General features: G+C 44.4%; 1 protein-coding gene across 7 annotated transcripts in view; it reads left to right on the top strand.

The window, feature by feature from the left end:
* The window catches only part of wu:fj29h11 (protein NO VEIN), a 54,822-nt gene extending 40,090 nt beyond the window's left edge, over positions 1–14,732 (top strand). For all 7 annotated transcript variants that reach the window (XM_046356999.1, XM_046357001.1, XM_046357000.1 and 4 more), the window contains 18 exons: positions 572–753; positions 2,744–2,930; positions 3,584–3,726; positions 5,215–5,414; positions 8,079–8,344; positions 8,433–8,670; positions 8,813–8,993; positions 9,856–9,982; positions 10,128–10,208; positions 10,295–10,483; positions 10,600–10,865; positions 11,034–11,182; positions 11,272–11,468; positions 11,581–11,703; positions 11,785–12,006; positions 12,172–12,307; positions 13,095–13,251; positions 13,379–14,732. In XM_046356999.1, the coding sequence (XP_046212955.1) occupies positions 572–753; positions 2,744–2,930; positions 3,584–3,726; positions 5,215–5,414; positions 8,079–8,344; positions 8,433–8,670; positions 8,813–8,993; positions 9,856–9,982; positions 10,128–10,208; positions 10,295–10,483; positions 10,600–10,865; positions 11,034–11,182; positions 11,272–11,468; positions 11,581–11,703; positions 11,785–12,006; positions 12,172–12,307; positions 13,095–13,251; positions 13,379–13,846 (3,512 nt within the window). In that variant the 3' untranslated portion in view covers positions 13,847–14,732. The remainder of the gene's footprint in view (positions 1–571; positions 754–2,743; positions 2,931–3,583; positions 3,727–5,214; positions 5,415–8,078; positions 8,345–8,432; positions 8,671–8,812; positions 8,994–9,855; positions 9,983–10,127; positions 10,209–10,294; positions 10,484–10,599; positions 10,866–11,033; positions 11,183–11,271; positions 11,469–11,580; positions 11,704–11,784; positions 12,007–12,171; positions 12,308–13,094; positions 13,252–13,378) is intronic.
* The last annotated feature ends 1,008 nt before the right edge of the window (positions 14,733–15,740 follow it).

Raw genomic sequence — 15,740 nt, 5'->3', positions numbered from 1 at the left:
CTTGAGAGCTTGACATCAAGAGTGGTGTTTTCTCTTCCCCACATGTCCTTACGCACACACACAGAGGTGGTATCACATGGACAGCACATTGACAAAAATAACCCAAATGCAGCTTCAGAGCAGGGCTAGGACGATACCAGTATCGCCATACTTGTTAGTATCGCAGCAAGGAAACAAAACAAAACGGGTTTAACATCTTTAGGAAAACAGCCCTAATGTTGGAAACAAACATCATTATGTCGTCATTCAGAGTCACATTTATTTATTTTCCAAGCTATAGCACACAATATTTTACATACATACAACTCAAGGACCAAAGAGTTTGGGCTGCTTCGTGTTTTAATTTTTGCCAAGAAAAAAAGATTGCGATACTGGTATTGTCCCGGCCATACTTTAAGAGTGTCTATAAATAATACACTTCCATGCTGTGATGTAAGTCTTCTTCCTCTAAACTTGTTTGGTGCCTCTACTCATTAAGAGTGCTACTGCTTCTTAATTAAGCCGTTTCTTCTGCATCACCATTTTGAACCTATGTTTGATATAGTTCAACTCTCTCCCTCCTCTCCTCTAGGTGTATATGGAGCACTGTACAGGGATGTGTGTGTGGTCCACCCGTCTCTGCTTTCCTGTGTGGAACCACTGGAGAGCCAGCAGATCCGAGAGCTGCTCAGGAGGCTGGGAGTCCACGAGCTAGAGCCACAGCAACTGCTTGAGAATCACATATACCCTGCCCTGAAGAACAACACATGGAAGGTAACACACACACACATCCATTGTTCTATATAAATTGATAATTAATTTATATATTTGTTCTTAAGTGCACAAAGAGCATCTTCTCATCCACTATCCCTTCCTCTTTAATTGTTTTTTAGTTATTTAACTAGGTAAGTCAGTTAAGAACAAATTTATTATTTACAATGACGGCCTCCCAAAAGGCAAAAGGCCTCCTGCGGGGATGGGGACTGGGATAAAATATTTTTATAAATTAAATTAAAATATAGGACAAAACACGCATCATGACAAGAGAGACAACTCAACACTACATATAGAGAGACCTAAGACGACAACATGGCATGGTAGCAACACAGCATGACAGCAGCACATGACAACACAGCATGACAGCAGCACATGACAACACAGCATGGCAGCAACATATGAAAACACAGCATGGTAGCAACACAACATGACAACAAAGCATGACAGCAACATATGACAACACAGCATGGCAGCAACATATGACAACACAGCACGGCAGCAACATATGACAACACAGCACGGTAGCAACACAACATGACAACAACATGGTAGAAAAACAACATGGCAGAGGCACAACATGGTAGGTAGCAGCACAAAACAGGGTACAAACATTATTGGGCACAGACAACAGCACAAAGGGCAAGAAGGTAGAGACAACAATGCATCATGCAAAGCAGCCACAACTGTCAGTAAGAGTGTCCATGATTGAGGATTTGAATGAAAACTGTCCAGTTTGAGTGTTAGATGCAGCTCGTTCCAGTCCCTAGCTGCAGCGAACTGAAAAGAGGAGCGACCCTGTGCTTTGGGGACCTTTAACAGATTGTGACTGGCAGAACGGGTGTTGTATGTGGAGGGTGAGGGCTGCAGTAGATATCTCCGATGGGGGGAGTGAGGCCAAAGAGGGTTTTATAAATGAGCATCAACCAGTGGGTCTTGCTACGGGTACACAGAGATGACCAGTTTACAGAGGAGTATAGAGTGCAGTGATGTGTCCTATAAGGAGCATTGGTGGCAAATCTGATGGTCGAATGGTAAAGAACATCTAGCTGCTCGAGCGCACCCTTACATGCTGATCTATAAACTAAGTTTCCATAATCTAGCATGGGTAGGATGGTCATCTGAATCAGGGTTAGTTTGGCAGCTGGGGTGAAAGGGGAGCGATTACGATAGAGGAAACCAAGTCTAGATTTAACTTTAGCCTGCAGCTTTCATATGTGCTGAGAGAAGGACAGTGCACTGTCTAGCCATACTCCCAAGTACTTGTATGAGGTATCTACCTCAAGCTCTAAAGCCTCAGAGGTCGTAATCACACCTGGAAAAGTCGGCCAGAGGTGGTTATAATAGTCTTTGTGACCAATAGAGTCAGTCAGTGCCACGGGAGGCTGAACAAGAAATTTTGATCTGGAGCGAAGTTTATGCTGTGAAAGGTAACACCCTGTATATCCCTGCCGAAAAACAAAGTTTAACAAAGTACAAAACAATCTTATTGTAAAAACAAAACATGTTGAAAAATGTGAGAGCTCACATGCAGCTGTGTGCCTTCACTTAGCATTCAGTCCTTATAAAGTAAATATATCATATATCATGTATTTTCTTGCCTTTTGAAAATAAATGATAGCTTCAGACTAGACATTTCTCACTCAGTTCCAGGTTGGATGGTGTTTTCAGGTTTCTGTTTGTTTGTCAGAGCATTTGCTGTTTAGCTTGGGAATAAAAATCCTTGGTGGTATGAAGGTAATTCCATCCAAAATCAGGTTGTAGGTTTGGAGTTTTGATATGGAGTGAAGGTTATGTTGTAGAGGGTATCATCCTGAATGTGTCCCTGCCAGAAACATCTAAGTTTATCTAACTCTAAATCTATCTTTTATTTAAAACATGCTGAAAAATGCAGGAGCTCATCTGCTCATGACCTCGCTCTCTCCATCTCTCCCTCCCCCTCTCTCCATCTCTCCCTCCCCCTCTCTGTCTCGCTCTCTCTCTTCTCCAGTCCAAGCCGGTGGAGGCAGTGGTGAGCTACCTAGTGTTCATCAAGCAGCACTCCTCCCCTCAGGAGTACACTCACCCAGACACTGTAGTACCGGTACTGACCACAAGGGGACTGCTCTTCCCTGCTGACCACAAAGTACACTTCTCTACACACTACGGCAATATGGACCTGCCCAACAAACTACCTGGTACACACACACTGTAATTATTAGGTCATCACTATAGAATTCTCAAAATGTTATCATTTATAAATAAATACTAGTCAGCTAGCAGTTAAGGAAAGTGTTTGTAGAGACTTGTTTGTAGAGAACTGTTGAACTGGCCCAAATTCTGCATGACTAACTACAATGGGATATTGTTCCCAGAAGTAAACCTTGTCCTTTGTGACTGTCCCCAGAACAAACATGGCTTGGTCCACGTCGTCTGGTGAAATTTGGACAGTGCACTGGAGTGTGTGTGTGTGTTTAGCAACCCCCTTTGTGAGAGAGTTTGTGCGTGTGTGTGTATAGCAGCCTCAATTGTGAGGGGTAAAGAAGGCATGAAATGCTGTGAAGAGGGGAGCTGTGTGTGTCATTAGTTATGTAACAGAGTGGATCTGCACGCTTGACCTCCCTCTAAAGGAAAGAGAAGAGTGAGACTAACCACTTCTTTCTCACTCACTTTCCTCTGTTCATCCTGTTCCTAACCACGAGCCTCTTTCTCTGTACTCTTCCTCAATTTCTGCTCCCCCGCTTGGCTGAATTTACAATCTCATTAGTCCATAAGCTAAAGCTACACATCACTCATTATCTCTTTCTCTCTCTCTCTCTTTCTCTCGCTGTCTTTTTCTCCCTTTCTCCAGGTGTGGACTGGGTGTTGCTGAGTGGTTGTTATGTGGAGACAGATGGAGACGTGGAGGGATGGAGAGATCTGTTCATTAGGCTGGGAGTCAGAGAGAGACTCATACTGAGGAAAGAGAGACGCACTCTAACTTCTAAAGAGCTGGTGAGGAGGGAGGATGGGAACAGGCATATGTATGTTTGACCCATATAAACAGAGGATGTAGAAGTTAAAATGCTTTGATCTGTTTTATCAGACACAGTATTGACTGGTGACTTTGAGACGGTTAGAATCCACCATAAACTCTGTGTGGTATTTACTTGTGCATCAGAGTTCCTGTTTCAAATCAAATTGTATTTTTCACATGCTTCATAAGCAACAGGTGTAGACTAACAGTGAAATGCTTACTTAGGAAAGAGAGAGATGTGTGCTTATAGGTAGGGATAAATGACTAGGCAACAGGATAGACCATAAACATTACACTGTTTATGCTCTATCCACTGGGTAACCAACTCCTCTCCTCCGCTGTCTGCACACACCCAAAGTATGAGAAACACATTCACAAACGCACACACTGACTGGCTAAGGCTAGATTAGCCTATGGATGATAAACAGATTCCACACGTAGTGCTCTGGCCAAAAGTATAATATGAATAGGATACCATCATGATCAGCAGCAATGACTAGTGACTAAGGCTAAAGTCTTCTTATGAATGTCCTCGAGCAGGGATGGGCAACTGATTTGGTGTCACACGTTTGTCCCAGCCCGTCCCTGCCTTAGAGATCAACATAACATAGGACTGTTTCCCAGGCATGACTAATCTTCCCATACTTATCGCAGAGGTGACTTGAGGTGAACAACTCTTTAAGACCGGGGTATGTCACATCAGAGATGGATTAATAAGGTCTATTTTAGACCATGGTGAGGAAAGGGATTGTCATTGGTATTCGACTGAGTTATTTGAAGGCTTCATCACTCTTATGTGATGTCTGAAATCAATTGAATTATGTTGTCTTAAGTACAACCCGGCCTCCCAAACACAACTATCTACCAAGATGGCACCGACAAACATGGCCTACCTGACTCTAGCTCCTAGAGAACTTTGCAGTATTTTTTTTATTTTGGGGGGGCTAATTTTTACAGTATTCTTAATATTTTTTTGTGGCAGGGATTTATGTGTATTGTTAGGCATTACTGCTCTGTTGGAGCTAGAAACAAAAGCATTTCACTGCACCTGCGATAACATCTGCAAAATATGTGTACGCGACCAATACGATTTGATTTCACCTCCTCGGTTTTGGGCAGCATCGCGTTAGTGAAAACCCAGACTGTTCTCATGGCAGACCTGGTTGTAGCTAGATATGTTCGCGTTGGGGACAGTTTTAGCATTTTAGCTAACCCTTTCCCTAACCTTAATCTAATTCTCCTAACCGGCAATGTTAATTATCCTAGCCGGCAACGTTAATTCTCCTAACCTGCAGTGTAAATTCTACCCTGAGAAGAGTTGATTTCTACTAATGCAATGTTTTGGCTGAGTCACTCACAGGTCCACACATTTGAGATGGACTTTTTCCTCTTTCCCTCTATCCCCTGTCATTGTTCTACTCTCTCCTTACCATCCCCCCTTCCCTTCATCCTCCCCTCTCTCCCAGGCCTCCAGTCTCTGGGCGGTGGAGAGTAAGTTGTGGCCATGTAGAGCAGGCAGGGCCGGAGGACCAGAGGAGGGGTGTGTGCTGGATGACTACCCCTGTGAGGAGCTCCTCTCTCTGGTCACGGCGCAGCTGCCTGCCCCTGTCCTCATGGAGCAGAGACAAGCACTGCTGGAGCTACTGGAGACCAACTGGGACACTGGGTAACCAACTCCTCTCCTCCACTGTCTACACACCATATATACATACTAGAGGTCGACCGATTAATGGCTCATTAATAAGTGCTGATTTCAAGTTTTCATAATAATCGGTGATCGGTCTTTTTGGACGCCGATTATGGCCGCTTACATTGCGATATACAAGGAGACTGCGTGGCAGGCTTGACCACCTGTTACGTGAGTGCAGAATCAAAAGGACCTGGTGGCTGCAAGGAGCCAAGATAAGTTGCTAGCTAGCTTCAAACTTATCTTATAAAAAACAATCAATCTTCACATAATCACTAGTTAACTGCACATGGTTGATTGATAATTTTACTAGGTTAACTAGCTTGTCCTGCGTTGAATATAATCAATGTGGTGCCCGTTAATTTATCATCGAATCAGAACCTACTTCAACTTCGCCAAATGGGTGATGATTTAACAAAAGCGCATTTGCGAAAAAAGCACAAGCCTTGCACCAATGTACCTAACCATAAACATCAATGCCTTTCTTAAAATCAATACACAAGTAAATTTTTTAACCCTGCATATTTAGTTAAAATAAATTAATGTTAGCAGACAATATTAACTAGGGAAATTGTGTCACTTCTCTTGCAGAGTCAGGGTATATGCAGCAGTTTGGGCCGCCTGGCTCGTTGCGAACTGTGTGAACAAAGGTCTTCGTAACAAAGACCGTAATTAATTTGCCAGAATTGTACATAATTATGACATAACATTGAAGGTTGTGCAATGTAACAGCAATATTCAGAATTAGGGATGCCACCCGTTTGATAAAATACGGAATGGTTCCATATTTCACTGAAAGAATAAAAGTTTTGTTTTTGAAATGATAGTTTCCGGATTTTACCATATTAATGACCTAAGGCTTGTATTTCTGTGTGTTTATTATATTATAATTAAGTCTATGATTTGATAGAGCAGTGGTAGGCAGCAGTATGCTCGTAAGCATTCATTCAAACAGCACTTTCCTGCGTTTGCCAGCAGCTCTTCGCAATGCTTGAAGCACAGCGCTGTTTATGACTTCAAGCCTATCAACTCCCGAGATTAGGCTGGCAATACTAAAGTGCCTATAAGAATGTCCAATAGTAAAAGGTATTTGAAATACAAATGGTATAGAGAGAAATAGTCAATGCGTCTTAATTCCTATAATAACTACAACCTAAAACGTCTTACCTGGGAATATTGAAGACTCATGTTAAAAGGAACCACCAGCTTTCATATGTTCTCATGTTCTGAGCATGGATCTTAAATGTTAGCTTTTTTACATGGCACATATTGCACTTTTACTTCTCCAACACTGTGTTCTTGCACTGTTTAAACCAAATTGAACATTATTTATTTGTGACTAAATTGATTTTATTTGTGTTATATTACGTTTAAATAAGTGTTCATTGTTCATTCAGTTGTTCATTGTTGTAATTGTAGTTATTATTTATAGATATTATATATATATGAAAATCGGCCGATTTTAATCGGTATCGGCGTTGAAAATCATAATCGGTCGACCTCTAATACATACACACACACAAACCTCTGCACTCACCCAAAGTATGACGAATATGTTCACACACTCTTATACAATATGATAACCCACACTCCCCCGACAACTCACTGGATTATTGAGTCCTCTTTTGAGGAGCTGGGTTTACAGGCCTCCACACTCCTAGATTATAATCCCTGCAGTCTACCACCGAGACGCCCTAATCCAGCCCAATCCCTGCTGTGTTTGGGGGAGTTAAGTTTTGGGAGATCTATCTGGTCTTGTTCTCAGTCTGAAGATTACTCACTTGTATCCTCACTCCTATCTCCTCATTCTTGTGTCTGTGTGCTTCCTTATAATAATTGAAAATCCAGGTTAGCAGGGTAGGAAGTGGAAGTGCTCTATTTAATGAAGAGAATTGCATGCACATTTAAAGGAGTGGACAGAACTGAATTGTCATGGTTTAATACTCTAATTTATTTATTTTAACATTATTTGACCAGGTAAGTTGACTGAACACATTCTCATTTACAGCAACAACCTGGGGAATGGTTACAGGGGAGAGGAGGGGGATGAATGAGCCAATTGTAAGATGGCGATGACGGACAGCATGGGAATTTAGCCAGGACACCGGGGTAAACACCCCATCTCATACGATAAGTGCCATTGGATCTTTAATGACCTCTGAGAGTCAGGGCACCTGTTTAATGTCCCATCGGAAAGACTGCACCCTAGACAGGGCAGTGTCCTGGGGCATTGGGATATTTTTTTAGACCAGAAGAAAGAGGGCTTCCTACTGGCCCACCAACATCACTTCCAGCAGCATCTGTTCTCTCATCCAGGGACTGACCAGGACCAACCCTGCTTAGTTTCATAAGCAAGCCAGCAGTGGGATGCTGGGTGGTATGCTGCTGGTAAATAATGTAGGCCTGTGGAGTTGAAGCTACTTTAGCTAGTAGTGATGGTCTTCTCATACCATCCATGTCTACTGAGTCATATTGGGATGTGATACTGAGCATTATCACATTGCACTCATCTCTTTCAAATATTTGTTAATTCACATTATCCAGTTAGCCTCTAAACAACTACTGGATTCATTCATTCCGATTCTGATTATAGCATACTTATTTAGTTATTTCTCTCTCCCTATCTCCTTCTACTTTTATCAGTGACCGGTACTCTCAGTATCTGACAGCCCAGGTGATTGACAGCGAGGGCCGGCTAATCAAGAGCACCAAGTCCTCCTTTTTCCATTTCCTGTCCTGCCTTCCCTGGGTGCCGGCCTATTGTCTGCAGGCAGGTGCAGAGGGAGGGAGAAAGGCGGAGTATCTGTGTCCTAACTCAGTCTACCTGTACTCACCTGAGGTGCACAATCTACTGGGGACTCACGTCAGCTATATTGACATGACCCCCAGCGAGTTCACCAGGACTCTAGGTAAGAAAGTGTCAGAGTGTAAGGACTACAACAACAAAAACTACAAATTACAGAGGCGTCCTTAATCCGGCTCCTCTTTTTTCTGTAGGAATGAAGAACAGCGTCAATGTGGAGGAGCTGATTGGCTACCTGAAGAAGTGGTGTGTAAAAACATCCTCAGCCAGTGGTCCAGAGGGGCAGGAGAAGCAGGAAGAGGAGGGGTCAGAGTTTAGCTCGACTGTGCAGCATGTCCACAGTGTGTACTCATTCCTGCACAAGAACTGTTCTCAGACCAACCTCAAGGAGCTGTTCCAACACACACCGGCCGTCTTCATAGAGTACAACAGGTAGGTCACCTCCCTAACCCCAACCCGTGACCTCTCACCTCTAACCCCTCCCATGTAACACACCAGCCATGTTCAGCGAATACAACAGGTATACCACAGCCCTGACCTCTAACCCATGTGTGTGTTGGTCGTGTCCCTCCAGGAACGGAGACTGGTGTTCCGGTAGGTTCTACCACCTGAAGGAGGTGTGTTGGAGCGACCCCACCGAGATGTTTGTCCGCTACCGGGAGCTGACCCGCGGGGCTGACAGTACGGTACAGGAACCCAGAGTCCTGGCCCCCTTCTACAGCAAACTGGATGACATGAAGGACCTCTTCCATCGGGTATTGATCCACTCAAACTCCTGGTTTAACCCAGGGATTATTGATATGTCATACCTTTTAATATATATGGCACTTCAACCAAAGAACCGTATATGTGCCTTTTTCATTTTCAGATGACAGATTTGATATCATCTTATAAATTCACTGTCCAGAGTTCTCAGCTGACATGGAAATGTATTGTACATGTGGTCTATTTATAGACTGTATGTAATATCAAGACTCTGGATGATTCATATTGACTAGACAACTAGAAATACTAGTATACAAAACATTAAGAACACCTGCTTTTTCCATGACAGACTGACCAAGTGAATCCTCTTTAGGATTTTTAAGCCTGGAGACAAATGAGACATGGATTGTGTAGGTGTGCCATTCAGAGTGTGAATGGGCAAGGCAAAATATTTAAGTGCCTTTGAACAGGGTATGGTAGTAGGTGCCAGGTGCACCAGTTTGTGTCTAGAACTGCAACGCTGCTGGGTTTTTCACGCTCAACAGGTTCCCGTGTGTATCGAGACTGGTCCACCACCCAAAGGACATCCAGCCAACTTGACACAACAGTGGACAGCATTTGAGTCAACATGAGCCAACATTCCTGTGGAACGCTTTCGACACATTGTAGAGTACATGCCCTGACGAATTGAGGCTGTTCTGAGAGGGGGTAGGGGAGGGGGGGATCAAATCAATATCAGGAGTTCCTAATGTTTGGTATACTCAATGTATACCATATCACCAAAATGTTTCAAAACAGAGATATATTGTTCGTCGGTTGGGGTGGGTTTAGATGACACACCAATTTGATGCTTTTCTTTCTCCTTTGAGTATATTTTCTTAAACAACACTGTGTTGTGTTTTCTTACTGTAGTTGTTAAAGGTGGAGCTCACCCCATCCATGCTGCAGTATGTGGTTCTACTGGAGCTGGTGTGTAACTCCTGTCCTCTACCTACTGTAGATGTACTCCGAGATGTGTCCAAACTCTACGCCAGGCTGGGTGAGTCCCTCTCCCTCTCCTGAGTCACGGTCCTTTCATGGAAGTTATATAATGTCCTTCTACCTGAACCCAGTTTAAATAACTCTCTGTTGTGTCTGTTATTTCCTGTCGAAATAACGATCTCTCTGTGTCTGTCTCTCTTCAGCTGACAAGTGTAAAACCCCTGGACAGGGAGAACAGGAGCAAAACCTAAGCATCAACCCGAGATACTGTTCTACACTGAAGGGTGAGGAACAACACACACACACACTTTAGTTCCTTATTGGACTGGTTTTAGTAACATGTACATTCTTATTGTCCTCTGATATTCAGGGATGTTGCTGGATAAGAGGGTGTTCCCCACTAAGGACAACAGCTGGGTGACTCTAGCCCACAGACCCATGATACCAGACAGCAAAGAGCTGGAGAAGATCTTTAAGGCTCACAAACAGGTGTGTCTGCTCAACCTGCCCCTCCCAGAGAAGAGGCCTGCACCCAGGACCAAGACTGGACCATCCCAAGGTACTGGACATAACGCTGCAAACGTCAACATTGTGACTTAATAGGGAAAGTACATGGAGAAGCTGTGGATCTGTATATATGACACTCCTTTCTCCGCTCTCCTTCTCTCTCCCCAGGTTGGTCTCTCAGTGCAGGGTGGTTCAGTGAGGAAGATAGGATTCTGTTCCTGGAGATCTGTGGTGTACGCTTCCTGTCCCAATGTGTCAGTACTGAGGCACAGACAGAGAACTACAGACCCTGCCCCTCCATGCAGCGCCTTGTGCAGTCTGTGGTTCCCTATATCCAGAGGTTCCTCTACCACCACGAGGACCTGCAAGAACTCTACTGGGAACTAAAGAAGAACAACATCAGGCAGACCATCAGACAGCTCACCTATGGACAGGTATAGTACAACCTCACCTTAGAACTCACATTAGTACCTTTCTGTGGAACCTAATCTGAGAAACTCATATTAGAGCCTTAGAACCTTACATTAGAACCTCACTTTAGCTGAGAACCACACCTTTTAAACTGGTAGGAACCTCAACTCAGAACCTGTGTTTGTGTGCAGGTAGGTATGTTGTACACGCGGTACCTGCTGTCTGTGAGTGATGAGGAGGATCCCGTGGTAGAGATGGAGGATGTCATATGTCTACTGAAGGACAACAAGGAACTCTACATCCAGAAAGACCACCTCTCAGCCAGGCTCGACATCTGCAGGTGTGTGCGCGCATGTGTATGTTTGTGTGTGTGCGCAGGTGGGTATGTGAGTGTGTTGGTAAATAACTCCTGACTGTGTGTTTCTTCAGAGAGCTGGTGAAGCTCTTCAGCTTCGAGAGCAGTCACAGGAAGGAGCTGGTGCACTTCCTGAGTGGTCTGATGACATCACTGCCGGACAATGCAACTCTAAAGAGGTTTCTTCAGAAGGAGTGCCCAGGAGAACTTCCCAGTGAGGAGGAGGCATGGGAGGTCCCTCAACCTGTACTACCTGTACAGCCAATACCAGGTAGTGTGTCTTGCACTGACCAATGTGACTACACTCATCGGAATATAATGACTGAAGATATGGAAGTAAACTGCAGACATTCCTAGTTAGAACTCCTCTCCTCCAATTCCAGTGGCATCACCGGTTGTCTCAACCCCAGAAGATGACTTCCGTCCTGGGCAGGAGGATGGAGAGCAGACCCTAATGTGTTGGCCTCCCCGCGCCTCCCTCTCCAACACAGCAGCCAGTCGCACAGGTACTCTGAGTTGTCTCTGTGTGTGTGTTTCTGTGTGAATATAGTGTGTACCCGTAATCCTGTATGATCGTATCCTCTCAGAGCGCCAGCAGACAGCAGGACCAGTGGAGGCGGTGTTGAAGATGTGGCCCCCTCCGGCTGAACCCAAAGACAGCCCCAGCTATAGCCCCAGCTCCATCTCCAACCACAGCCCCAGAGAGAAAGACCCAGAGAGGGAGATGGATGCAGGGAGAGAGGGTGTCCAGAGTCAGAGCCCCCGCGATGGCACAGCGGAGGACCATCCCAGCCACCTGGGTACCATAGGTCAGACCCTCTTTGTCCTTATTATGGAGTTTATTTAGGTGTTTATGATGGTATATGATTAGGTGATTGGTTGATTTGTCGATTGATACATTTGATCATATGCTTGTAAGCCGTATGGAACAGTATTGTAATTCTCTCCTCTCCTGGTTGTTTTGCTACACACAGAGCCCAGTCAGGATGCAGCAGTGGAAGCAGAGCAGAACGCAGACAAAGCTGTGGCAGGTAGAGAGTCTGGCCAGCACGCTGCCAGAGGCCCAGACCAGCACAGACCAGACAAGACCAGTGGACACAACCAGCAACCGTAAGACCCATCCCCTGGCTGCAGCTTGTACACTCTGATCATTTAGTTTTTTTGCAGTAGTCCATTATATGGCATCTTTTAAATGTTACTTGCAACACTACATGACCAAACGTATGTGGAGTCCTGTTCGTCATTCCAAAATCATGGGCTTTCATATGTAGTTGGTCCCCCTTTTTGCTGCTATAACAGCCTCCACTCTTTTGGGAAGGCATTCCACTAGATGTTGGAACATTTCTGAAGGGACTTGCTTCCAGTGAGGTCGGGCACTGATGTTGGGACGTTAGACCTGGCTCGCAATCTGTGTTCCAATTCATTCCAAAGGTGTTCGATGGGGTTGAGGTCAGGGCTCTGTGCAGGCCAGTCAAGTTCTAAGGGGCCTGAACCATGAAAAACAGCCCCAGACCATTATTCCTCATCCACCAAACTTTACAGTTGGCACTATGCGTTGGGGAAGGTAGCGTTTTCCTGGCATCCGCCAAACCCAGATTAGTCCATCGCATTGCCAGATAGGGAAGCGTGATTCATCACTCCAGAGAACGCGTTTCCAATGCTCCAGAGTCCAATGGTGGCGAGCTTCACACCACTCCAGATATTTACCAAGTAGACAAAAATAAAAAGTAATAATAATAAAGTAACAATAAGAAGAACAATATTGAGGTTATATACAGGGGGCACCGGTACCGAGTCAGTGTGCAGGGTTACAGGCTTTTGAGTTGAGGTAATCTGTACATGTAGGTGGGGGTGAAGTAATTATGCACCTGTACTGACCTCCTTCCCCCTCTCCCAGCTTCAGTACCACCATTCCAGAGGGGGTGGTATCCAGTATGTTCCAGGGGGCTAGCCAGCGTCCTCCCCTGGCCCTGGACTCACCTGTTTGGGCTAAACCTTTGCATCCTCAGGCCCTCCTGGAGGACCTGCAGCTTGAATGCCAGAGACCTTCCACGGTGAGTGACTGATCACACACATATGATGATTTATAAGCACAGTAAGAGGTTCGTCCTTTCTATAAGCAGGAAGTCCTATTGCCAAGTGCACCTTTTTAAAAGGTGTATTTCTATGTGTGTTCTGTAGGTGCTGTTTTCTGATGATCAGAGGGACACAGTGGCCATCGGGGAGTGGGGCGAGAAGCTGGTCTTCTCCTTCCTCTGTCACTGGAGAGACAGCCAGGCCCCCGGGGGGCCCTGCCTAGTCACCTGGTACAACCAGTGCGGAGAGAGTGGCCAGCCCTATGACTTCAAACTAATTTTCAACCTCACTCAGGAGGGGGAGTCAGGGGAGGAGAAAGAGGAGAAACAAGAGAAGAAGCGAGGGATGGTAGTGAGAGAGGTGTTTGTGGAGGTGAAGTCAACGGTGAAGAAGGACAGAGCGTTCATCCACCTCTCGGCCAACGAGCTGGACTTTGCTCTGAGGGAGAAGGAGCGGTATCACGTGTTCAGGGTGTACAACGCGGGCGACTCCGAAAAGGTCCGTCTGTGTCGTATACAGAACCTGGCCCAACACCTCCATGCTAAAGACCTGGAGCTCTTCCTCTTTGTCTAGGAGAGACGATGGGGCACCCTATTCCCTATAAAGTGCCCTAGCCATTAGAAGTGCACTATATAAGGAATAGGGTGCCATTTTGCACGAAGACAAGTTTGTCTTTCTTCCTGAATGTGTCTTACTGTCCCTCCAGTAACATTTGGATTCAGGTCTGTGGAACATACCATTTGATACCATAATGTAGATACCACTTTTGTTGAATTTGTTAAATGTAATAGCATAAAAAATACTTACTTTATTAATACTAGTTCCCTAGTGAATGACAAGACGAATACCAGCTGAAACAACACATTTATTTCCTGAGTGTGTCTTATCTATGGTAACATTTGTGTTGATGTTTGTTGAAAAAAGTTGCTTCCTTTAGTTTATTAACTGTTTATTTTATCATGCACGCTGTTTTTATCTACCTCTTGTGTAAGAGAGGGGTCGGGTTTCTATGTTATAGCTATTGCACTATAGTCAGAAGGACTGCAGAGAAGACTTTTACTGGTAACTAATGTTTTATATGGATTTGTGCTGCCTTTTAAACAACCTTTTAAATGCACAGATTTTCGTTTAAGAACCTTTTATAGTTTGAAGATGTGTTTAATCTTGACTGGTCTGATGTAAGTGAACATACACTTATGAAATATTAGGTTTATGCCCAGTTCTCCGTCCCAAGCAGGTTGACAGTCAGGACATTCCCTGGTATTCAGCCAGTTATATTGTAACGTCATACTGGACTGTGAGTTAAGATATACAGTTTTGAAACCGAGATAAGGTGTTTGATTCAAACAGAATCTTTTCTTTTTGTCTCAGCCCCCCCAAAAAATGAAAATACTGAACAACTGTTGATGTTAGATTTGTTTTATCATTCCGTTGAAAAATAAAACATCTTTCCCGGTAATATGGTAGCAAAAATAGTCTAATTTATTTTGTACCATTTCATTTCTCTGATCTTTGGAAAGTAATCATAGGCTCTGAGTCTGGGTGCCGCGCCTCACAAAATGCTAGCACTGCGTTGTGACGCAGATACACACACACTCCTCATTGCTCTTTTCAGCAGACTTTGTTGGTTTGTGACATCCAGACCCTGTAGGAACAGAATAGTTAAGAGGCCTCTGTACCAGAGGATTAAGTGATTATGATGAGTGTGTGTGTGAAGATAAACCACGCAGAAACAGAGCAGGCTGCCAGACCAGACAGGCTCCACACACGACTCACACCGTTCCTCTGTAATTACTGTATAATAATGAACAGACCATTGACAGGACAAATGCATACATGCATACATACACACACTTAGCCATTGCAGTATTTTTATAGGCTTGTATCTTCCCTGTCTTGTGTGTATTTCTCTGTGGAATGTAACGCTGTGGTATGAGGGAGTGTAATGTTATGGTATCTAGATAGCACTGCTGGCATTCTCCCATCTCTATCTGTTCTTGTGATGCAACCTGTTGGTAACACCACATCAGAGATGGTAATGATATGTTACTAGGTCTAATAACTAGTCCTTCTCACGCCTCACAGTGACAGTTTAATGCACCAGGTGCGGTAGTCTAAGATGTATTCTCTCTTCCTTCATCTTCAGTGATCTGAAAGAACTGGACAGGTGATAGCAAAGTCCTACTGTAGTGAACATTCTCCTGTTTTCAGATCAGTTATTAGCCCAAACTAAGATGATGGAGAGGAAGCCACTGTTTGTTACAAGACTGTCATGCATCCAAACAGTTCCAATTGTGCTGATCATAGTGGTAATATGAAACAATGTCCATCATAGTCCTGCAATAAAATGACCAATTACTAATTTTGAGATGTAGCCCATCACTTTCCATGACTTGAATCCCTATAATGCCATAGCCCTCCCAAACTCTTCAACAACCGTCAACCGATAAATTCACGTCTCATTCCT

Source organism: Oncorhynchus gorbuscha, linkage group LG07 (genome assembly GCF_021184085.1).
Source record: "Oncorhynchus gorbuscha isolate QuinsamMale2020 ecotype Even-year linkage group LG07, OgorEven_v1.0, whole genome shotgun sequence".
Classification (NCBI taxonomy): Eukaryota; Metazoa; Chordata; class Actinopteri; order Salmoniformes; family Salmonidae; genus Oncorhynchus; species Oncorhynchus gorbuscha.
The sequence above is the reverse complement of the archived record's forward strand: the minus strand, read 5'-3'. Positions and strand labels throughout refer to the sequence as shown.